This window comes from Gymnogyps californianus, chromosome 10 (assembly GCF_018139145.2).
Source record: "Gymnogyps californianus isolate 813 chromosome 10, ASM1813914v2, whole genome shotgun sequence".
NCBI lineage: Eukaryota > Metazoa > Chordata > Aves > Accipitriformes > Cathartidae > Gymnogyps > Gymnogyps californianus.
The window spans coordinates 22,059,191-22,078,655 of NC_059480.1; the positions used below are offsets into that span (position 1 = coordinate 22,059,191).

The 19,465-nt window shown below is 37.8% G+C and overlaps 1 protein-coding gene across 1 annotated transcript in view; it reads right to left on the reverse strand.

Moving 5' to 3' along the window:
- Positions 1-1,035: 1,035 nt before the first annotated feature.
- The window catches only part of NAALADL2 (N-acetylated alpha-linked acidic dipeptidase like 2), a 324,485-nt gene continuing 306,055 nt past the window's right edge, over positions 1,036-19,465 (reverse strand). The window contains exon 15 of the mRNA XM_050902673.1: positions 1,036-1,234. Within this exon, the coding sequence (XP_050758630.1) occupies positions 1,036-1,234 (199 nt within the window). The remainder of the gene's footprint in view (positions 1,235-19,465) is intronic.

Sequence of the window (19,465 nt, forward strand, 5' to 3'; positions counted from 1 at the left end):
CTGGTTCTACAGTAGGGAATGAACTTACGTTTTCCTTGTGCTTTTTTGACAACAATCCCGGTCCTATATGTCAGGCACTACTGATGGAATGATCCAGCCTGGAATAGTGGGTGGTGTGGTCGAGTGGTGGAATCCCAAAAATGTTCCCAGAACTTTGAGGTCTTGTTTTCATTTACTGCTCTCTGGAAATTTAGGGAGACCTTGAAGTGGGCTGTTTTGGTAATGCATGAGCTCATAAGGCCTGTAGCCTTATAAGACTAGGCAGTTCTTTTATTTAACATAAAGATTCAAAGTATTTTTGTACAAGTGTAACTACTGATTCAAACATTTCAAATCATTTGAAATCATCACAAAAATTATCTCTCCAAGAATTACCAGAGAAAACAACTCTTTTTCGTACAGAAATGGGATAATCAAAGTTTATCTGTATTCTCAGAATTGAGGTATTTATTGTTCCACACGAGTAAAGATGTTGCATTGCACTGGTAAGGGTGTTTTGTGCATTTCCTGATTAACTCCGGTGCTGGATACCCAAGGAAACGCCACATCCTTCAACTACTTACTCTGAAAGGAGTAAGGAAGAAGATGAGTTTGCTGAGGAAGTCAAGAAACACAAGAGTATACTTAAGTCACATTTTTCCGACAGAGCAGGCATGGAAAGCTCACCTGGGTATACATCTGGGGTGTCTCAGACCAGGTCTTCAGCATATTGCAGGATGTGCTCGGTACTTTGCAAGATTGAGCTCTTAGTCATAAAAATATATTTTACATACAAAAATACAGCAGATGTCCTTCCAAAAATCCTAAGTGTTATTCCCTCTCATTATGTTTTATACATTCAGAAACAGACATTTGAGATATACTGTGAACAGTGCAAAAGACTGTTTTATATTTATAAAAACACGCATTGCAGTACCTTTAAGCGCCAACTGAAAGAAAAGTTGAGAAAGGTTTCATCCTCAGAGAAATTCTGGTCCAAGTCGAACTTTTGTTTAGCAAGTTGTAAACAAACGTCTTAGAATGCAGAGAATCCTCTCATTTCTTTCCAGCTAAGGTAGTCTCAAACACATCAAGTCCTGCTTTGAAGTAAACCTGAGCTGAATTGATGCTGTTCAGCACCTCTGACAAGGCTGCTTGAATGGTCTCATTTGACTGATGTAGTTTGCAGTGCTCCAGTGCCTCTAGCAGTACTGAAAACTGGCTTGTCCTTTCATCTAGTCTGTAAAGAATATTTCTAAAAGAGAACAATGGAGAATGGTAAACTTTTTACTCAAAACAATTCATCAGAAATCATCAAGAAACCCTGCAAGTATCAGCCACACTTTACAGATGATACATATTATGCACAGTAAAGCTGACCCATGGCAAACTGAAAGACAACTGCATATTTATTACAGCTTTGTAAACTGCATCTGTTCATTGATCTAGGTGTACCTACATTGAAACATTCACTAAATCTGCCAAAGAAATCTCACATTCCTCTTTGACCATTCAAGATTTTATTCAAAATCATGAGCCTAGACCTATCACACCCCTCATGAAGTATTTTGTGTCTCAGCTGGATTCCATTTATTCCCCTCTAAAAAAAGTTTGGTTATTACTGTGGACCCTGGGCATGGATTTTTTTTTTTTTTTCCCTATCTGCTCCTGTTATTTATTTCACGCTTCAGAGGTGAAATTCTAGCTGCATTGAAGTCAATGGTAAAACTCTCATTGCCTTCAGCAGAGCCTTTATTTCATCAATAATCCTTTGTGGCATTAGAACAAGAGCAACCCATTTTTAATGTCACGTACTTGAGGAAGGAAATAAATGGAACGTACAGCTAAACCCTTATGAAACAAAATCTGTGTTTTCCTGTAATATCTGCAAGACTTTTTAATGGCTCACGTAAAAACACATGCAAGGGTAATGTCTGATCCCTTGGAAATGTTATCTGCATGAGGTGTTGAAGGCTCAGAATTTCAAAGCTAGTCAGTGACTTCAATGAGACTCTGAAGCAGGCTATAAATGTTATCTAAAACCAGGTGTAATCATCATCCTAATTAGAAGATCATGTAAATATCATAAATCTCCACCCAGGAGCTCCTTTGATTGTAAACAGAAGTGAGTGAAATTTGAAACAGAAAGCTACACGTGATTTGGTGCAGGACCTTATCCTTAAATACAAGGCAGGTGTTCAGGGCAGGGGAGAAGTTGTTTCACAGAATGAAACCAGCAAGAAAGCAGGACAACTTAGACACTCCATTAGTAACCTAACTGCATGACAGAACAGGCCCAATGGCAAGTCCAAATTAGTAATAAAACTGCCAAGTACCTACAAGACACAAAAGTGTATCTTATTATTATATGAATCACCTAATTGCCAGCCTGCAAGGGGGAAAAGTAACGAAGTAGCCCAAAAAATGACACCACAGAACATCTACAATCTTCTGCCATGTTCTCCAGTTTGAAAAAATGCTTTGAATGAGGGGCAATGTTTTTCAAAGATATGAAATAACTCCTATCCTCATAACACAATTTTTCAGTCTTTATGTTTTTACCTTCCTATATTGGGTATACATCCAAAACCAGCAGTGTGCAATAGGAATGGTAAGCTTTTTATTCCCTGACAGCAATACATCTAGCCGTTTCAAGAGTTCTGCAATGCAATACATACTAGTTTTAAACAGAGGAGGGAAACTGTTCGAATCCAACACTGCAGTAGAAGGATAGCTTACATATAGTTTAAATAGTAGGTTATCACTGACCTAGATCATTTTGACTGAAACAGGTTAGGAGTACTTGCAGGACAGCTCAGTGGGGACAGAAACCTCCATGAAGAGGACAGTAACAAGCAGATGTGGCAATAACTTCTTCAGCTTGCACTGCGGCAGACAAGACAACTGCCTGCTTCCTCAGGTCTGAGCTGATGCTACCGTTCCTTGAGACTACGATGCAGTTTACACTCAAAGGTGACTAAAGTTATATTATGGACTGTCCCTAAAGTGCCTCTGTGACACAGTAAATGAAAACCGTGTATGTTGAGAACCAGATAAATTCTTGGTTGGTTTCTAAGGATAGGCTGTGCTATGGGAAATACTGTAGTTTTCAAAGCAAGGATTGATTTTGTTCCCTCTGAAATCAATTCAGGGATTCCTGCTGAGACCAGTGCAAGCAGAACCAGGCTTTTGAAGAACTCTCCTCTGTAGTTCCTATAGTTCACAGGGAGACAGAAGCCTGTCCACAGCCCCTCAAAGCCCTTGAACAGCAGGGGCAAAGCTAGAGATAATCACACTACTTTCTACTCTCAGGAGGCATGTGACAATCCTACCTGGTTGCTGGTGGCTGGGAGAGTTTGAGCTAGAATTCTGCTCCAAATGCCTACAACACTGGCATCTTGATCTATATTAGGATCCCTCCATTCCTTTATTGGGGGTCATGTCAACTAATAAAAATGTCATAAGACAATAACCATCAGCAGAGCAACACTAACTTAGACGGCTAGAAATCGGACTCTAAAGAGAGGATGACCTGAAGACTGGAACATTTGGGGACTGCTGAGAAAATGTTTGTGGTGAATAGGAACAGATCTTCTCCTATCCCGTCTTCAAATGTGCTCTAAACAAGGCACACAGGCTAAAAAGATAGATTACCTTGACATACAAGGATGTTAGTACAGTTTAACTCGACTGCTGTGATTTTGGAATCACAGGTGATTCCACAGCAAATCCACAGGCAGGTGATACACTGTAAAAGACAAGTATTCCTAGCCCATCCCACCTGACTATGGTACAAATCAGTGCCTAATGAGAAGAGCTTAATTCTTTGATGAATGAAAGAGACAAGCAGTCTGCTGTCACAATTTAAAAGAATATCTTAACTTTCTGTCGTGGTAATATGACAATGGTATGGCAATAGTAATACGACTTTGGCATAGCTGATTGCATAGTATGACAGAACTTATTTTTTATTTTTATGTATGCAAATAATAATAAGTAACATTATACGGCACCTGTTTTTTCAGATTTTCTGCTAGGAATTCTCACCAGGATCTTATATTTTCCAATTACTTATCTTTGCTTGGCAAGCCGTGTCACCCCTTTGTTGCATAAAATGATTTCTCTCTTTATGCATGTTCATGAGAGTCAATTTATACAACTGTACTTCTTATCTCTGTCCAAGCTTCATCAAGTGAAAAAAATGGTTAGTCCAGTTTATTATTTCCAAGCCTTTACAAGTCAGAAAAGTGTTTTCATTAAAGATTACACATGGACTGAAAAATAAACCCCAGTCATTTCATTGGCACAAGATATCACTGTGTGACCACAACATGCATAATGATACCAAGAAACTTTAATTTGTACTGTGAAATTCAATTACTTAAACATTCCTTAATACAAATAGGTTTTGTAGCCTACACCTCCAACAAGTCCAGCCTCTGGCCTAATTGCTTAAGTATCTACCTTCATCTTTAACTATTTTGATCTTACAATTCACACAGTCAGCCTGTGACCCACACAAAACAAAAAGAGACTCTGTCATGGTTTAACCCCAGCCGGCAATTAAGCACCACGCAGCCGCTCGCTCACTCCCCCCACAGTGGGATGGGGGAGAGAATCGGGGAAAAAAAAAAGTAAAACTCGTGGGTTGAGATAAAGACAGTTTAATAGGATAGAAAAGGAAGGGCAAATAGTAATAATAATAATAACAATGATAATAATAATAATAGAATATACAAAACAAGTGATGCACAATACAATTGCTCACCACCCACTGACTGGTGCCCAGCCAATCCCTGAGCCATGGTGTCCCCTGGCCAACTCCCCCCAGTTTATATACTGGGCATGACGTCATATGGTATGGAATACGCCTTTGGCTCGTTTGGTCAGCTGTCCTGGCTGTGTCCCCTCCCAGCTTCTTGTGCACTCCCAGCCTCCGCTGGCAGGGCCGTATGAGAAGCTGGAAAGTCCTGGACTTAGTATAAGCACTGCTTCGCAACAACTAACACATCAGTGTGTTATCCACATTATTCTCATCCTAAATCCAAACCACAGCACTATACCAGCTGCTAGGAAGAAAATTAACTTTATTCCAGCCAAAACCAGGACAGACTCCTAAACAAAAAAGTGCAATAAATTATTGATGACACTAATGAAATTACAACACACATCATTCATCTTAATGGGTTTGTTTCTATGACACATCACAGTGACCTGAAAAGTGTAACACTGAAGTAAGAAACCTAATTAATAACTTCAGGCAGTACCACTGAGAGAGGTAAAATGGCTCCAAACAAAAGAATCAGCCTTAGCAAACTAAAGCAAAGAAACTATAAAAATGAATTCTAAAAGAACCTCTTCTGTAATTTTTACGAGCCCTTTGCAGGCCTAGGAACATAAGCATTATTGATCGAAATAATGCCATTAGAGTTAAATGCTGTTTTACATTAGCACAAATAAGAATGTAATGTCACCCCCACCAGACCAAAATGAATTTGACAGATTCTTGAATAACAGGTCACACGAAAAATGTATTGACTTTAATACAACTTCCAACTATTTTGGAGCTTATATGAGAACAACTGGACAGTACAAGATAAAACTAGATTACTACATTATTCTTGTCATGAAAAAGGATTTTTTAGCTTACAAGAAAAGTTTGTGTGTAGGTGATGTACAACACAAGCTGAATTATTCAGGTACTTACAAATAGCCTCCTATCTAAGAGCTTACATTTGAGATTTTGAAAAGTAATTATTAAATCATTAGGACATGATGGCAAGTATACAGTCCCACATGAAATGAGTGCAGTTTTTCTCTGTAGAATCACATTAGAATTGTTTACAGATAAATGCTATGGGCAGCCTCTGTCTATTCCATTTATAACACAATGTGCTGTAACTAGAGATGCTTCAGCACCCTCACAAATTCAATTTTATAAATCCCTGAATTATTTTTTCTGGTACTCTCCAAGAAATAAAGCACACCAGAACAGGGATTCTCTGCATTTCCCTTTCTCTTGATAACGTTCAGTTTTGAATGTACTTTTCTTACATCTAGGAGTTTGTTTTCATTCATGTTTGTAAAACATAGAATATTATTAACTTGGTAAATAAATAAATGCTTTCTAATAATAATATTTACATGTTGGGACTTCCAGTTCCACAGGGTGGTTATTTATTGTAGGACATAAAAATATTACAAATTCTTCTTCCCTGGGAACTGCATGAGCTGATTTATACTAGTTTATTTACACTAGTTGGTACCTCAGCAAATTTTATGGTGAAGGTACAGAAAGCTTCCCTTCTTCCTCTGGGTCTCTTATCCTTTTGATCTCCAACAGTGCTTCTCCTTTCCTCTTTTTCTATTTTTTAAACTTTTTTGACACCCACATACAGTTATTTTCTCTCACCTATTTCATTTCACAGCACTATTGTGGCAGAAGGTTTACAATTATAAAATTATAGCTGCTAGCCATGTAAGACTAACTTTTATCAGGACAAAACTGATGCACTGGTGAACTGTCATTACATGTTATTATAGCTGATCCAGAGGAGAAACTTTTTTCTTCAATGCTCATTTCTTGCTGGATCGAATGGTGGAAGTCACTGGCTCTGGGGCTGTGTGATCGAACAACATGCATGTGACCAGGGAAGATGGGGATATGGCAGCCTACCTTTTAGGGCAACTTAGCTGTAAATGTCACTCTATTCCTCCACTGTCCTACGTCCCCACAAACGCAGCATGTCATATTTAAGGATCCTTTATTTGTAATATGTTATTCCTAACTTTTGTTTGCTACACATCCTATCCTTTTTTAAGAGCCATCAACTGTCTTCACTTAGTGCTCTCATTTATAGGACTGCAAATTGTTCTACCAGTATATATTACAGAAAGTGATATATTTAAATCATGTACACTCAAAGGTGAGTGTCTGCCAGAAAGATATGTATTTGCATGGTATCAGCAGTTGATATCAAACCTAAAGAAAGTCTAACCAACTGAAAGGCATTTCAAAGGCATCGTTATGTGACAGTGGTAAACCAGATAAATTCTGTCCCTGCCAGATAGAAATTTATCTTGCGTAAGAGACAGGAGTTAGGACACCTCTAATTGAGTCAATTATGGCAAACGGAGGTTATGGTAAGTCTGCATTTAACAAAATCCTGTTGGGACATGGGACTACAAGGAGGTAGTTATTCTAGGTTTGAATTCATTTCTGAGAGGCCAATTTAGAACAGGGCTTGTTAAAAAAGTAAATCCTGATTTTGGCAGGTCTGTGAAGTATCTTGAGGCTTGGTTTGGCTTGATTGCCTGCCAAACAAACAAAGGAAAAAAGAGAAGCCAAACTGGAATGATAGCTGGTTACAAGACACATTATCTTTTATTGCCCTACAGTTATCTTTTATTACAGTACTTTTTTAAAGGTAATGAATGCATTGTCGGAAAACACACCAATCTCTTACTGAATTATCACTAAAGCCTAACCCCAACTCCAGCATAAGTTTCAGGCTGACGCACCTTGCCACCCTTAGATCTTTGTCAAGGCCTTGAGTGCACCAATACATCTTACTGGCCCTGACCAGCCTTACCTGCCACTCCCAGGCCTCCCCTGCTTGCACCGCTTGGGCACTACAGGTTGGAGAGGCCGCTGCCCTGCTGGCCACGGTATCATGCTTGGCTCCCCATCCTTTCGGGAGCAGCTAGCCCTCATCACCCCCCCGACAATCCTCACCTAAACAGGTGACCCTATCAGACTTGACTCTATAAACACCCATCCTAACCTTACCTACAGACCTTCCCACCTTTAAACCTACCCTGGCGATCGTTACAGATTCGTCTACTAGATTTCAATTTGCATGTAGGAACATTCAGAATCCTAAAGAGAAAGTGAAAGATCTATTAAAGAAATCAAGCCAAGTAAAGGTTGGTTGGGGATTTTTTTATGACCAAAACTCAACATTCACAGAAAACATTCACTTTCACTTCTGTTCTGAAACATACATGAAAATGATTCTTTTGATAGTTAAATAATTACTGTCAACAGAAAAGACTGACATAAAATAAAGCTAACTGAATGTTAATCTTCATTTTCTGATAATAGGACAGTGCTCTGTGATGGCTTGGAAAAGATTACAAATGGGATACTGTATCTATGACAACCTGTAGCTAAACTTTTTCACTTTCATTAAATAAACAATAATTACTTCATTTCTTCTTGTAATTTCTTCTATTTTTGTGGCTTATTATAGCAAAACAGCTTCTAGTATAATATAAAATAACCATGAACAAATGGAAGCTGGAAGCTTGATGCAAGTTGCTAATCGTAAGAGGACTGATGTTCTGAAACAGCCTCAAATAAGAATAATGGAGCTAAGAAGTCTGACTAGTTTAAAGACTGAGTTTGAGTAAAATCAGGCTTCAATAAAATACCTGTTTGCAAGGGCTGAACATCAACATTACCTTGCACTCACAGTTTTTCCCTTGAAAATTTGCTGAGTTTAGGAAACTTATTTCTTTCTTACTTTGGAGTAAATAAGATCAGTAAGAAGAATCAATTCTACAGCTTCAACAGTACAGAATCACTTCACAGAACAGAAGTGGAAAGAAAAAGAAAAATTAGGATGCATTTGTTCTTCAGAAGTTGCAAGTGATTATTTATCACTGCTAAAGAGCAGTCCTCTAATTAATTAGGCATGATTTTCTCTAGGGTTTTATAGAAATTAATTAAGTGACTTTATCTACAAATTCCTGAAGAAGCCACAAAACACACTATCAGACTCTTTGCCATAGAGCTTTCAAACCCTATATGCAGCTGATGAGACAATGATATATACTCCACAGAAATGTAAAAATTCCTTGAAAATCCCGCAGTATTTCTTCTGCAATTTCTTAGAACAAGGACTTGCATCTATACTTAAGAGTGATGAGGCATTAAACAAAATTAATATAACTGTATTTTAAAATGTTATTTGCTGGCAGCTACTGTTATGAAATATACTTTGTTAAATTTCAAATAATGTAGCTGTTGGTAACAAATGTAGACATGTTGTTCTTTGATTGATTTATGCTACACTTGCTTTTCAAATGAAAGAAACATATGCTTATGCTGAATAATTTGGGGGAAACTATTTTTCTTTTAAGGATGTCTCAGACTGAAATACTCAAATCCAAAGCAGATGTGCTACTATTTTGAAGGACTTGAGGGAAGTGAATTAATAACATTATTTCCAAATGGCTCACAGCTGATGTTCTGAAGGCTTCATAGGGATTTTTATTTAGAAATCATGTAAAACATCCAATTCCTAAGGAGGAATATCATTTCTAAACAAAGCAGCAAGCAGTGTCCAGCGTTTGATGCAGGAAACTGGCTTAACCTTGATCTCCAGTTCTGATCCTGACTAGGTTTATCATCTTCAGTAACTCCATACCATGAGACATGAGCCCATTATCATCATAGCCAAAATCAGAAAGGTCACTATCATTACAGTTAACTATGGATAAAAAATTAATTATGTCATAATATGTTCTTTACAGAAATGCCTGAAGTTGTATTTTTATTACCTTCAATGGCATACATACACACAAAATTAACACTTTTTTTAATCCCAGTTAAGCTAATTTTCCTGTTAATGATCTCACCACCAAATTTCTAAGCCCTATTGCCTGGGTAATACATTAGTGGGGGGAGTATTACGCATTAACTATTTTTCCAATTAATTCCACTTATTTTTGTACTATATTCAAGAAATGTTCCTGGCTAATATTTCAAACATACATGAGTGGTTCTTATCTGTCATGACCAAAAATGTGGAACCATATATTTCTTGGATGTAAAAAATATTATCGACCCTACTGTTTGTAAGAAAAATGAAATAATGTATAAAATATTAAATTTCTGTCATGTTTAATAGATACAAAATCTAATACTTTGTATAACTTTCTGAGATCATAGGCTATTTTTCTCTGTAACTAAATATTCTCGGCCTATTTAGCACCACAAGCACAGACCTGAGCAAGATCTGCCAGCAAGGGAAACTGAATGGAAACTGTATCCTAATCGGAAGACTTGCTAGGCGTTGGCATGATAGCTCTGCACGGAGCTCACTGAATAGCCTTCTGTGAAAGGGTTTTTACAGTTAGCAGAACAACTGCTGTGAAATAGGCTAAAACATCTAATAAGGCCACAAATTCAAATAAATGTCATTATACAAAAAACCCCAGGTTCTTTGCAAGGTCAAGATCATGCACATTTGTGGAAAGCATGAGGAATTGTATGTCCTGGATAAAGTCTTGTCTTCAGGACCACCGATGCTGTGTTAAATTACAATATACATAATAATATTTACTGTATCAAAACCATAATGGGTGTGATGCATACTACAGACAGAACTCTGTAAGTGTACAAATCAATCTAATTAAAAGGATGGAAGAAAATTCATGAGAAGTACATACAGGGAAAATAAATTAAGGTATGGACACCCAGGTTTACCATTCATATCAGGGAAGTGAGAAAGCTGGTTTCCAGCCATGACATAATCCCTAATTATAGTAGTTTTCTGCTTTTGCAGGTGTAATGAAAAGATTTTCATGTTCCTTGTTTAAATAAGCTTTAAAGTCAACCATAATTACATCTCTGCAGATGGCTAATTCAGTAGTATTTATGCAGCAAATGCTCTTTAAATAGTAAAAATTTACAAGACAACAAATACAGTCATTACTTCATGGTCATTACATGTACCGGTGATGCCAAAGGAAAAACCATTTGAATTGCCACTCAGATGGATCAGGTGTTTTGAGTATGAGTTACATTCACTTTATTGCATCTTCTCAGTATTAACAAAGGGCATAATTCAGCACGATTATCAGTCATGAGAAAAATAATAACCATAGCAGGAATTTGTAAGAGCATTATCAAACGAGTAATTGCTACTGATGTACACTAGGATAAATGTGCTGCTCCACACACGGATGAATATTAAAAAGTCAATATCCCAGCGGATGAAACTCTATCTATCTGGCCTAGAGAACAAATAACCACAGCGCCGTTTCATCATCCCCAGAGGGGCTGGGAGGACTAGGTCAGAACCCTTCCCGAAGCTGCCCAGTGCACAGAGAATGCTCATGCTGTTAGAATATTGTTCCTACAGGTTCATCATGAATTAAACAGTTCCGACACTTTCCTAACTATGCCTGTTCTGGGGAGCTGCACTGGTGGCAAAAGGTATCCTGGGGAAAGCTTCTTGTCCTATTCAGCTACAGCTTAATTTCAATACTACATTATGCTGATCCACTGAATGAGCAGATTCATGACTGTATCTTCTTCCCAGCCCCTCAAATCCCATTTTGAGTATCTGCACCATCTGAGTGAATAGGAAGCGATCTTAATTATGTCTGGTTTCTGGTAGCTGCTCAAGAGAGAAGAAAGTTCCTTTTTTCCTCCTACCCATGCTATACCCCCACGTAACAGTTGGGTCCAATGTTTAAAAGGAATACAGTGAATAAATACTTTCAGTCCACCTTATATCAAGGTTGTCACTCCAGATTCTGCTAGTGACTTGGATGTAGGAATTTGACTCAAATTACGATTTTAAACTGAAATTAGTGTGCCAAACATGTTATTGCATTTTTTTAAAGATAGCGATAGCTATGTAAGTGCTATTAGAATCTAGTGTTCAGGATTTGATTGGAAATATTTCTTAGTTTGTACCCACCTAGTTAAATTCACATCATTGTTTGTCATGCTGTTAACTAACTGGTTTGTCTCTGGTTTTAGAATTAGAAAAAATAACCTGCCAGTTAAGATTTGGAATTATATTCTTACAGATTATTTTCTAATCAGGGGTGACCTGCAGTGATGACTCAGTCTATTCAGTTTTATGATAAAACACTTCTGAGTATGTTGTAAAGACTCTGGATACCAACTCGTGATTGTCACCACTTTTATAAATCCTGGTCACCAGACACACGACATCTATTTAGAGAAGCATATAAACCGAGAACCTAATCCTTTCATTCAATGTCTGCTACCAAAGACTGGGAGAAAAAAATCATCTTCCAAGCAAGCATTAACTAAATATTTACCAAGCACTGCACAGCATCTCAGATCTTCTGACAGTGCATAGCTGCCTCTGTTCACCTATCTCATGAAACTTCTTTTTGCCTTCCCACATTCTTGGGAAGAACATGAAACCATCCTTGGAATATTTTTGCCATTAGTAGCTCATGAAGTGAGCGACAATGAAGCAAGTCTTACTGAAACTGTGTGTCACTTGTTCTGTCCTGAATATTTGGAGTTGGTCATCTCTAACTTATACTTGCACAAACTACAGTGAGATTGCACAAAGACTACAGAGTTTGAAGGCAGAAGGTAGAAGAAAATGGGAAGACATTTTAGGTGTAAAAAATACATTCGGACAAAAGTGTATCAGAGAGAAGGGAGCTGAACTGCAGAGCCAAGAAACACCAGTGAAGGGTTAGAAAGTGAAACAAGTAATACCACTAATCATAACTCCATTTATAAGATGTGGAAGAATTATAGAAGAGAGCGAGATGCAAATTTGGAAAGATACAAGATATTAGGGTGAAGAGTCAGATGGAAAATCACTGCTGTGCAGTAAGACGAAAATTCATTTATTCCGACTGAATGGCAAAATCTGAGGTACGCTACTCTAAAACCAGTACAGAATTCTTTCCTTCTCCCCCAACATCATTCTAGTATTGTATTTACAAATTGCACATGGCAGATAATACGGAGACAAAACATTATCTACTACTGCCAGCGCAACATGAATTGTTGCAGTATTTCCCATGCTAAGGATCATCAGCACCATACCAAATCACTCTCTGCTCCACATAATACAATGCAGAAAAAATAATATTCCATGTGTTCGGTTCAGGCCAGTCAAAACTGTCTCAAACATTACAACAAAGTATACAGAAATATTTTCTACTTGAAGCCACAAAGGAAGAGTTCAAAACGAAAACCCAAATCTGCAAAGAGTTTATACAATGAGACAGAATTACTGTCTTCTGTAGAAACTCTTGGCTAGGTTTTGGGTTTTTTTTTCAGATGACATTGCACTACATGTTTACCCATGTCACTGTTTAAGATTAGCAGGATATTTGCATCTTTAATGCTTGTCCTCTGTAAATACAATAAGCAACTTGTTTACACATGGAGATTTAATAAGGACTTTAATTTTCCTACTAAACGTATCTCTAGAAACTAGAGTATTAGGGCACGTGAATTTTAACACTTGAGAATCTCCTGCAGTTTATCAGCAAAACAGAAATAAATCCAGTAGACTCTGTACATATGTCAGGAATGTATATAACAAATCTCAATCTGAAAGGAAAACATTTGTTCTGGTGAACAACAAATACTTGAGAGGCATGAGATTAGCAATGATGCAAATTACCTTTTTGTGTGGTGCTAAAAGCATCTTTTGATTGTTCTTTCATTTCATTATGGCAAATTCAGGGTGCACAATCTATCATTGCTTATAGCGAGTATTTTATTCAGTGCAATATAACGTACTGATTTGTCGTAATTTTTTAGCCCAATGAAGTGTTAATGTCATACCTGGGTATCCATGATAAAAAGAACCAAAAGGAAGAAGTTTAATTTGCACAAATGAGCAATGAAAACTGCTGGAGGTCTTTCTTGAAAACACAGATTGTTTTCAAAATCCTTACTTTTCACCTACTTATTACTCAATTCACTCAATTACATCTACTAGACGTAGCACAATAGCACTTGCAACAATTCCATAAATAGTGGTGACAGATGCATACAGCCTTAATGGACAGGTTAAACTTGGCAAGCTAAGACGAAACTCCTAAACGAAAGATTTTACACAAGTTGACTTTGATTCTGTTATAAAATTGTTAAAAGAACTGTCAGTCAGGACATACCTGATCCTTAAGCAACAGTCTATTAAGAATAAAAACCACCTACCTGGAGCAGAAATGACACCCTGAGCCCTTGTGTGCCTTTTTTGGACTTTACTTTCAAAGATCGAAGACACAAACTATGTTTTTAGTGACTCTTTTAGATTTGGAAATCTTGGTGGGACCATCATAGGGTCTTCTAGGAAACCCTGCATACTTACTAGTGGATCCATCTAGTGTCAACAGCATCCATCAAATATGAAGATTAGACATGGACTTGAAGAAATCAAACACTTCCAGTAAAAGAGGACATCTTACTGCACTGAGTGTCCTGTGCCTGACACGCCATGAAGTCTTCTTGATTACTGGATTTCTTTGCAATATTATTATTCATTGTTCCAATGCCATTGAAGTGCTACGCCTTTTGGCAAAAAGATGCAAGCTCTCTGTGTGAATACCTAAGGAGGGCACACACAGACTTGACAGATACATTAGGCTGACAGGTTGTCAGAGATTGTGACAGATGTTGTGGTGACTGGCAAATATAAGAAATAAAATAAAATACAAGGAACAGGGGGAATGGTCTTACTCAGTCTAGGCAAACATGAGATTTGAGCTCAATGTTTATGAACACCAGGAAGATATATGCTGTCTTATTATCCGTGATATTGCCAGTGTCAGTGTTTTGGTAGGTATTTTCGTAGAGGGAAAAGCATGCAAAAGCATGACAGTAGATTTTTAGAGTCTAAGAGTTTTATGGATTAGCTGATGCACAAAAGACAAAGATGTTCAGGAAGGAAACAAAGAGGAGACACATCGCTCGGCATGGACGCATTTGCCCAATTATCTAACTTACACACATTCATTGACAGAAATTAATTTTGTTCTCTGTCAGAAGCCATGTAGACATTTGGTTAATCAGTATCAGCACAGGTGTCGGCGAGTGCTTCCCTGACCGTATCAGACAAGCTGCTTTCACTGTAGGGAAACAGCCCCAGGTCTTTGCTTCGATCTATGTTTATTTATGGCTGAAGCACCCTTTGTTTAGAATACAGAGATAAAGCATCTTCTCCTGTCCCTAGCAGGCAGCTACGCCTGCTTTATTGAATGCTGATGAGGGTAAGAATTTGGGGTTTTCTTACTACGTATCAGCATTTATAGAATCATCTTAAATCTCTGCTGAGGCTGAGCATCTCATTGAGAGGACAATATGCTTGAGATCATCTTTTTTTTTTTTCCTGTCTACGCACAGTGCCTGAAGTAACAGAACCTCTGTTCTTACCTTAGCTTTGTACGTGCCACTGCAGTGTAATCTATGGTTATTAGTACTAGTATCAAAATATGAGCATCAGAAATTATACAGAAATGTTCAGCACAAGTATACATTGCAAGAGTGGAAAGCAAGAAATGGTTAGAGGAAAGAAACAAACATATACAAATTTCTACTGATTAATCGATTAAAATAATGACAAAATATAAATCACAAAATTATCAATATTATGATTATGTTATGAGAAGCAAAGGCAGATAAATGAAAAATACTAATAGCTATCCTATTTTGTTCCTAAACATTTATTTTGGAAATAGAAAGAAGTCTACCCAGGGTTACCATTGGGAATCACAGAAATTCTGCAGGTACAATAAAACTCAGAGATTTTGTCCTAACTCCAAATCAAGCCCCAGGGTAACCTTTGCAAAGCAGGAGAACATTTCTCAACCTATGATTTTTCATTCTGCCTAATTTTCTGGATAAGACTAAAATACCCTGATGAAAGCTGTACTTGTATATTTCCAGCTCAGTTGGAAACAGAATATCCCGGGGAAAGTATGCTATTGTCAAATTTTCAGTTCAATGTCATGAAGTTCAGGTAAGAAGGATAATCATCTAAACTACAGTGTTTACTTACGCTGTATTGAACAACCTGCCAATGTCAATCATCGTTACTTAAATTTAGTCAGGATACCCTAATATAATTATCAAAAATTAAAGTAATTTAAACCCTGTTAGTAACTTTGAATAATTTTATTGCTCGTTATAGATGAATAATGCATCAATTATGGCCAAATATTGCCCTATGACATTGACTGGAATGAGGCATCTATTTTTTTAAGTACATATATACAGCAAGAGACTACAGCTATGGCAATGAGTGTACAAACCATACAAAAAAGATACAGGAAAGATATATTAGTTTCCCTGTAGTGGACAAACACAAGTAGGTTGAAACCCACCTCCTGCAATAAAGCAAAAAAATCCACCTTTCTTTTTAATTCAAGTTCTAGAAGAGAAAACATGGTATAGATCCAGACAGCTGTGAATTAGGACAAACACAAGCCTAAAAATGATGCCTAAACTTCAGCAAATTTGTCAAGTACTTTGATTGAGGTTGAGAATATGAGTCCAAATGGGTATACAGGAAGCAATCATTTTTTCATGAAGAATACGTGCTTTACTGTGCACACAAATTCTTCTTCAGAAGGCTGTAAATTACAGTATTTATGGAATCTTAATGATCTAAACACAGTTGGAGCCTGAAGGTCAAGGCTGCAAACTGCATCCTAAATTTCTGTTTACAGATGAAGCATAGTATTTATTGCTGCACTGCCTGCGCTGCCATAGTTAAAGGGCTGCCAGCATTTCCATTATAAACCACTATTTCAGGGGTTTATAACTTGCCCATCAATCCTCCAACTGGGATGAAACATGGCATACAAGGTCCTGGCTGAGAGAATGATTTTTTTGTTTGTTTTCTTTACCAAATTACAAAAAGAAAAGCTTAAAGTTATACAAGCAAAAAAAAGTACATCAGGTTTTTCAAGTACTTCTAGTGTTCCTGTGATACAATGACAGCTTCAGAACACAAAATAGATTCACATAACTGCATCGATTAAGAGAAGGACTTTCAATCCCAAAAAAGTGAAAAATAACCCAAATAAAGACATATTGTTAGATGCTTTTTTTGAGAAGAAACTGTACTGCAGATTTTTAATGGCAGGAAAGGAAATCAGAAATCTATCACTGTTGTCAATTCTGTTTGCATTAAAGGTAAATCTACACTACAATTATACACTTTGGCACAGTACAAAGAATGCATTCTTTTTAAATAAGTATCTAAATGATGATACACAAGGTGTACTTTACTCTTATATACTCCAGATGACGTTAGGTAAAATAGTTCAGAGTAACATCAAAGCCAATGTTTTCCCACAAACTCTGAAGTAATCTTATCATCTACTGTTAAATCTTGTATCAAATTTAATGAAATCAGGAGGGGAAAAATTACAACACGTTCACTTCCACGCTATCTACTTTGCCAGTGTGAATACTGTGCTCTGCACTGAAGTACTGCTCAGAGCAGGAAGGTGAAAAATTTAATTCACTTTATACCTGCATATCTAGCAATTACATCTTGATGAATAACAAACTTAATACTGCAAACACTGCAAGAATTTAAATATTAGAAGACCTCAAAAAACCCTCTTATTGGGATCCTAAGTTTTGGCATAATTTATTTTTACAAATAAAGAACTGGGTCAGATTCAACAATGTGCCGTTGCGATGCAACACAGACACATTACATTATATTAAACGGTTTTATGGCTTCTTTGCAACACCATACCAGTTCAGACAAGAAAGACAGCAGTGCTAAACTTGGAATATGAGACTTTGTTTAATGACAGTTTGGTTTATGTCTTTATATTACCAATCCAGTCACAGCAGGAATGAAGTAAATTAGTCACTCCCCAAATATCATTATTATATTTTCTTCATTATTATATTTTCTTTATTATAGCTGTAGGGATTTTATTGAGTTCACCACAACTACGTTTCTTTTTTTTTCTTTTGTTTTTGTTAAAACATGACTGTATTTGTTTTATGTCATTCCTAATGCTTGGAAGACTCTCTTCCTCCTGATGCTGTAGCTTTCGGCTTTTCTTCCAAAGTCTATGTCCTGTTTTTGGCCAGAATGAAGTTAATTTTCTTCCTAGCAGCTGGTATAGTGCTGTGGTTTGGATTTAGGATGAGAATAATGTGGATAACACACTGATGTGTTAGTTGTTGCGAAGCAGTGTTTATACTAGGTCGAGGACTTTCCAGCTTCTCATACGGCCCTGCCAGCGGAGGCTGGGAGTGCACAAGAAGCTGGGAGGGGACACAGCCAGGACAGCTGACCCAAACGAGCCAAAGGCGTATTCCATACCATAGGACGTCATGCCCAGTATATAAACTGGGGGGAGTTGGCCAGGGGACACCGTGGCTCGGGATTGGCTGGGCACCGGTCAGCGGTGGTGAGCAATTGTATTGTGCATCACTTGTTTTGTATATTCTATTATTATTATTATTATATTATCATTTTATTATTACTATTTGCCCTTCCTTTTCCATCCTATTAAACTGTCTTTATCTCAACCCACAAGTTTGACTTTGTTTTTTTTTCCTGATTCTCTCCCCCATCCCACTGTGGGGGGAGTGAGCGAGCAGCTGCGTGGTGCTTAATTGCCGGCTGGGGTTAAACCACGACAGTCTACCTCTACCTTCTGTCTATTTTGTGCCCGCTTGAAACAATCACTTGCACAAGACATTTGACATTTTTTCCCATCAACTGCAACAAAGTACTGTTTTATTACTTCAGTTAGTTCTGGTTGCAAGTACATTTATATTCCTAAATAACACAGATGCCTCATTCACTTCTGTGTCCTGGTCCCTGTCTGTCTCCTGTGTATGTATGTCAGTTCACTTCTGAGCTCTCTTTTTTGAGGTCGCCAACCAGTTTCCCCCAAAGGAAAACCTGAGTATGGCTTTAGGGACAGTTTTACTTGGGGAAGCCTCCTAATGGGCAGTATGGATGAGCCATTGGCTATCTTCAGCCTCAGAGTCCTTCAAAATAATCCCAGTAGGCCTGGTTGTTGCGGTTTAACCCCAGTCAGCAACTCAGCACCACGCAGCCGCTTCCCCCTCCTCCTCCCAGTGGGGTGAGGAGGAGGAAAGGAAAAAAAAAAGTAAAACTTGTGGGTTGAGATAAGAACAGTTTAATAACTGAAGTAAAATATAATACTAACAATAGTAATAATGAAATATAATAATAATAGTAATGAAAAGGAATATAACAAAAAAAAGGAAGGGGGGAAAAAGAAAAAAAACAGTGATGCACAATGCAATTGCTCACCACCCGCTGACCGATGCTCAGTTAGTTCCCAAGCCGCGATCCGCGCCCCCCCGCCAACTCCCCCCTGTTTATATACTGGGCATGACGTTCCATGGTATGGAATACCCTTCCCTTTGGCTATTCAGGTCGGCTGTCCCGGCCATGCTCCCTCCCAGCTTCTTGCACACCTGCTTGCTGGCAGAGCATGGGAAACTGAATAGTCCGTGGCTTAAGATAAGTGCTACTTAGCCACAACTAAAACCTCAGAGTGTTATCAACATCATTCTCACACTAAATCCAAAACACAGCACTGTACCAGCTACTAAGAAGAGAGTTAACTCTGTCCCAGCCGAAACCAGGACACTGGTGAAGTCAAACAGCCCACATATGCCCTCACTCTATAGCCCAGGGCATTCAAAACATATCCTTGGGGTCTAGCTACGAAA